This window comes from Leiobunum rupestre, chromosome 6 (assembly GCF_980474605.1).
Source record: "Leiobunum rupestre chromosome 6, qqLeiRupe1.1.hap1, whole genome shotgun sequence".
Taxonomy (NCBI): Eukaryota; Metazoa; Arthropoda; class Arachnida; order Opiliones; family Sclerosomatidae; genus Leiobunum; species Leiobunum rupestre.
The window spans coordinates 18,139,609-18,145,788 of NC_143389.1; the positions used below are offsets into that span (position 1 = coordinate 18,139,609).

Here is a 6,180-nt window from a genome sequence, read left to right on the forward strand (position 1 = left end):
TACATTGTCAATTTTGAAATTAAATGTTTGGAAGTTAATTTTTGAAAATAATACTAAATTGGTAGGCGTTCTCGAACATTTTCTAAAAATCTCACTTCAAATTTCTTGCTGGAAAAATATGTTTAATTTGGCTGAACTTCAGCACTATTTACCTTAAGAAATTTATGTTGATTTCATTAGGGACAGAATTAGATTAGGAGAAGTTAATACAGAGCCTGAAATTCTGGAAGCGCAAATGCCTTACAAAAGCGAAGGGGGTAAGTTTCTTTCTCGTTGAAAATTCCACCCTCCTCAAAAGGAGAGAAGATTTTCGAGGGACGCTGGGTAACGATACTGCCATCTAACATGAGCTAATGAAATTAAAATAACGAACGTTTTACAACGCTTAGATATTAAGTTTTGTTAGACATGAAAAGGTGGGACTGTGATGACACCTATTTATCTAAGTTTCTAATATATTTGAAAAAAGATGTAAGTTTATTTATTCAGTCAAGAACCGCATCATTTAAAACATGCTTCAATATTCTATACATTTTTATTTATCTTTAAATTAATAAATACAAATTTACTTACTTCATGATTTAATTCTACATGATAATTAAAATTGATCATCTTTGAAATATCACAAACTAATGTCCCAACAACCACTGATTCTGTAAGGGTGGATTAACTCTTCATTTTGATGTCAACATTGGTAAATTTGTTAGCTTTTGAATCGTTTTTCTCTGTAATTTCCGGCTTAAGAAACCAATTTATAATTGGCGAAGGCTTAGTATTCTTTGCCATTTTTTTTTGGTTAATTTTTTCCAATTGTTTTATCGAAATTACATGCTACAGACTTATTTTTCGTTTTATATTTGCTAATTAAATAACTATATTGAGATAATTGAGTTGATGCATCCTAGGATCGAGGATGGAAATTCATATTCCTAGAGGCATTTGTCTTATTTTCTAAGCTGTTAATATCCATAATAGTTTTATTAGATCGCATAGACATTTCAGGGGTTTTAACAGCTGCCATTTTCCCGTGTTTCTATAAATTTCCACTAGGTACCGATCTCAGTCTTACTCCCGTGTAGGGGGGGGGGCAAAATCGTCATCCCACCTAGTCTTCCCCCCTCTCTCTCTCTGGTAAGTCAAATGCGCCCACAGTGGGCTCTATGATAACTTCCTCTAATCTAATTCTGTTAGGGATCATACAACTTTTTTCAAACCAATTTCCCCCGATATTTCCAGGTGTAAGTACACCCAAATGTAGTTTATGATAGAAGTAATAAAGGGGAATATTTAGGGTAAACTTTCTGAACCCTCATAAAATTCCCTGATTTTTCTGTTGACAATCTAATTTCTTAATATTTCCAGTTCTGTAGGAACACTAATTCCAAAAATCACTTAAATTCGCCAATGATCCACTTCTTAGACTCTTGATTTATAAAAAATTCCAATTCGGCTGTCGATTAATGTACCATTACATTAACCGCTCGATATTAATCAAGTGTGGTGGCAACTTGGACTACTGGATATGGCACTTGCGCATTTAGGTATCTCTCAAATCTCCCCGTCAAGGTGGGACAAACTTTAGTTGGCGCTAGTGTTTGCTTTTTGTTGGGATTGTGGCTTGCACGTACGCCGTTAGGCTTAAGGATTTTAAAAGCTAACATCTCGAATTGCGCATGCGCAGAAAAATTTGTCCCACCGTGAGCTACTTCATTTTCCATTTTGAGAGACGCCCAATATTGCCGTGGGAAGGTAGAAGTGCTATATCCAGGAGTCTTATTATTAATCCAAGGTGGCAACTGCATTGCTTACATGAAACTAATACACATCACTAGGGATTGTGTGCAGTTTAACCCAGCAAGTTAACTTAGGCCTGGGTATTAGCTTAACTAACAATGGTAACAAAAAGACAATTTTAATAAATTTTTAATTTATTTCAATACACTAATTGATCATTTTAACCAAAACTAGACTGAAACTATGGCATTTGCGGTTGGTTCAGGACTGAAGCTATTTAAAAACAATGCTTGTGAGACATTTCTGTAGTGAGATAAATTATAAAATGCAATCACAACAAAGACTAGTTAACACATGACCAGGTATGACACTTCCTGAAAGGCATAATAGTAGTGCTTATTTTTATATTTTTAAAGCGAAACAAGTTTTGGAGGATTAATGGTATCTGGACTGGATAAATCACTGCTTGAACTCCTTTGTTGCCCGGCACATGATATCAAAGGAGTTAATCCAGTATTAATAGGCGTTAGTCCTGTACTACAATTTGTCACAGGAGTAAATCCTGTTCCACCGTCCATAAGTGATTCAAAATTAAAAATTCCATTGGATGGAGTATTTATAGGGATTCCAGTTGCTTCAGAAAACTGTGTTGAACTCCTTTTAAATCCGCTTGTGCCAGGATTAGAAAATATTGGATTAATTGATAAAGAGGTAGGACGAGTTGGAGCTTTGGAAACTGATGAAGTTGAAACTATGACTGAGTGCTCCTTTGGTAAATTATTTGATATTGGAATCTGAATAATTCTGGATTGGGAATGAATGTTCATTTTACACGAAGCCTTGTGAGCTTCAAGCAAAAACTCTAAATCATCTTTCTGAGATTTGAGCCTCGCTATTTCTTCTTGAAGTTGTTGACGTTTGTCTTCCAACCCTTCCGTTTCCTTAAAAAAAAGATTACAAAAAATATGGTTGTGGTTAAATGCTGAAAAATATTTTCTATAATCAATAGCCCTTTTTCTTATTTATTGAATATTTTATTTGGCCAAAACAAGCAGCTGTACAGTGAGAACTAACTTTGTAACTAGATTATCATGTTTTGGTTTTACTTTATGTACTATTTATATTTCTCTACCTATAGCCAAAAGCATACAGTAAAGGGTCAATGTAATGAAACACTTACATCTAATAAACTATTTGTATGATCCATTCTTCGTTTTCTGCATCTTGCAGCGGCTAATTTATTTCTTTCTCGTCGAATACGCCTTCTCTCTTCTTCTTCTGGTGACAACTGTTTGAGAAATTTGAGGAATAAGTCATGTTTTCAAAAGTAATTGAAATTCGTGTGTGAAGTTTAATAATTCCTTAACTAAAAAAATCTTAAAAAATGAAATAATAAGATAAATTTTTAAACTAGTATAGTAGAAAACGTACATAATATATCTAAGAAAGAAATATTAATCTTTCTAGACTACTTATAATTTATTATCTTGAAACCAACTACAAATTTTTCGAAATAGCTTCCGGTTAAAAAAAATTTAGTGATCCTAAAAATATCTTATCAGGAAAATATAGTTTATAAATAATTTAATATCCCCAGTGATATTATAAATTTTAATTCATCAGGCAGAGAAATACACAGTAAATCTGTGATGTGATGTATGTTTGACTAGTTGCCGGAAAATCACTCATTGAAAACTTTTGAGCCTAAGGTTTCATATTTCCATACTAGATAGATGAATATTTATCTCAGAGAGTAGTTACAAATGTATAGCCTCTTATATGGAGCTTACTTAAAAATTATAAAATCACATTTGTACAAGAAATTAAGTTACCGATCTTCTGTATCTACTTGAAAAGTTACCTCATTTGAGTATTCTTATTTTATTTTAAAAGTATACAGAACAAATCGGAGTGGAAAGATGAAAATGAACTCTTTATTTCAATTGTGATATTTAAAGTTAAATGTTAATTTAAAACTTTGTAAATTAAGAGTCCATTATTATATTTTAAGCAAACCATCTATTACAGGATTAAAGTTATACTGTTCACAGAATGATACATCTCGGTTCTAAAAACACCTAAACTTACCCTATCATTCCGACTTGACCGGCGGCCCCCGCTTCTTCCTTTATTACTCGAGCTATTAGAAGCGGAGCTATTATTTGAATTGGGAGACAGCGATGCTTGCATACAAGAAGGAAGCCACTGTGATTGAGAATCTTCTTCTTTTATATTCATGGGATAAGACGAAAAAGAGCCGTTGCTGTCAGAGTTTTGAGAAAGTGTGGAGATGCTCACAACTGGAGGCACAAAACCCGCTTGTCTATGATGTTCTACTGGAGCTGGCGGAATTGACTGCAGGTCCATAAATGATTCTTCAATGTTTTTTAAAGTAGTTGGTGTTAACGTTGGTGTTGTTCGAGTCGGAATTCCGGACGTTAATCCATTTGATGAAGAATACTAAGAAAATAAATAATTGATTAAATCTTAAGTAAATGATAACCAAATTGGGTAAATGAATATAATTATAGTATACAAATCCATTCTTAATTTTTTCTTCATAGATTCACACTATCAAAGTTTGACCGAACAATCCTGTTTAAATTGCTTTATATCAAAGCCAGTACTATAATAAGTTAAATTACATTGCTCAAGCCGACAATAATACACCCTGCATTAGAGTGAGTCTCACATAAAATGCTTAACTAATTTTTCCAAATATCTAACGCGTGACTCTCTAAAGGAAAAAGTATTGTGAAATAATGACGAAACCATAAAGCCTTTTTAGTGTTTCAAAGCAACAACAATACAGCTTTATGAAAATGACTTTCTTTTGGGGCGTTCATTATCTAAGGCTCTGACACCAATTTTGTAATAAAAATCACAGATTTGGATGAAGAATGTGGCAAGAATGTAACAAATATCCCACTTAAGGGCCACACCAGCATTTGAACATACAGTCAATCTTATTCTGGAAACTAACACATGAAACAAGTGAAACGCAAGTGTGGCCCTTTAACTAAGAGGTTCGTTACATTTGCAGAACTATTTCTAAATAAACGTTCCAGCAAAAGATGACTTAATTCCTATCCAGACATCAGCCTCAGAGCATAAGCTTACAAATAATAGGTATCACTGACCGTTTTACAAGACAGGCGAAGTCTCCTATCAATATAAGTCCAGATTGAGTGTACTGTGGAATCACTTTCAACCACCTTAGAAATAAAATTTTATACTTACAGATGTATTGTAACTATTGTCACAATGGAAATTAGATTCACTAGATACGACTGTAATGTTCTTCATTTCTCCATTATTTTCTGAACAACTTGATGATGGATACATGAGTTTTATTCACAATACTAATAAGGAAACAGCCAAATTGCACGCTTTCATCTACGCAGAAAATGTTTGGGTACTCTTGTTTATTTCTTTTGACAGTTTTTATTACGAGAACCTTTTACGTTTGTGTTTCTTTGTAAGGTTGTTTGTTAATGTTAAAACTAAAATACGGCTGCAGCGGACACGGACACACGGTACGGTTCCGTACACTTCCAACGAAATTCGTGGGTTGGAATTGGTAGGGGCGCTCCTTGCCTCCTACGGATATTCGGATGACTCATGCTTTTTCCATTCCTCTAGCAGCAGCGCTACTGGAGGAAATTTTCTCTGGAAAAAGGATGACGACATAATAAATGACATCATCGCTTGGTCGTCCCAACTTCCCAAGCTGCTGCAGCAGTGTCCCAAGGTTGCGACAGTACAGTGCTTCCACTTCAAATAGTAAAAATTTTATTTTTCAGTGTGAAAAAATTCCCTATTTTCCTTTTTCTTGCTCAAAAATATCCATTTATCTATATTATAAAAACCACTTCGTCGTCGTCGTCGTCGTTCGACGAGCTTTTGGTTTAATTGGTTAGTCAGTAACAAAGACTATATATACGCTTCGCTTACTAGACAGGCGTGTTCCTAGGAAAAACCTGTTAACACCTCTGTAGCACTGTAAAAGCTGGGGTAATATATTGACCCACGGCTAGAGGCGCCAATAGTAACGCAGCTCAAGCTAGGGGTGAGGAGAAAGCGACCCGCGGAACAGAGGAAAACTGAGACTGCCTTTTGCTTCGTTACTGAGGTGGTTCGACTATAGACAGAGCGGCCCGCGGGACAGAGGGAAGTCGGGGCTCAAGGACGAGCGTAGTATTCTGTTCTTCATGAGGGGGGAGCAAATCTGCCATTGGATACAGGGGTACAGGTGGGTTTGGGACGACAGAGGCGAGTTTTTTAGTTATTTTCGTAGGGGGAAAAGGGTACCACGGGACAAAGGGGAGGAATGCCTTACTGAGGTGGTTCGACTATGGGGAAAAGGGTACCTCAGAAATTCTCGAATGGGAAAAAGGGGGAGGGGTGTTTTACTGGGGTGGTTTGGGACGAGTGTTTTTGAGTAAT

The 6,180-nt window shown here is 35.4% G+C and overlaps 1 protein-coding gene across 1 annotated transcript; it reads right to left on the bottom strand.

The window, feature by feature from the left end:
* Positions 1-1,912: 1,912 nt before the first annotated feature.
* Positions 1,913-5,449, bottom strand: kay (transcription factor kayak). Its single transcript, XM_090180138.1, has 4 exons — positions 4,975-5,449; positions 3,823-4,194; positions 2,915-3,022; positions 1,913-2,675 (listed from the first exon to the last, which is right to left on the bottom strand). The coding sequence occupies exons 1-4, from the start codon at positions 5,077-5,079 to the stop codon at positions 2,145-2,147; spliced, it is 1,116 nt and encodes a 371-aa protein (XP_090036264.1). The 5' UTR covers positions 5,080-5,449; the 3' UTR covers positions 1,913-2,144.
* Between the last annotated feature and the right edge of the window lie 731 nt (positions 5,450-6,180).

Bases quoted from the DNA above. Each gene is read 5' to 3' on its own strand.
- kay (XM_090180138.1), bottom strand. From the start codon at position 5,079: ATGTATCCATCATCAAGTTGTTCAGAAAATAATGGAGAAATGAAGAAC. The intron at 3,023-3,822 runs GTAAGTTTAGGT...TTTCTCAAACAG, and splicing joins GGTCAAGTCGGAATGATAGG to TTGTCACCAGAAGAAGAAGA. The intron at 2,676-2,914 runs GTAAGTGTTTCA...CTTTTTTTTAAG, and splicing joins ATACAAATAGTTTATTAGAT to GAAACGGAAGGGTTGGAAGA.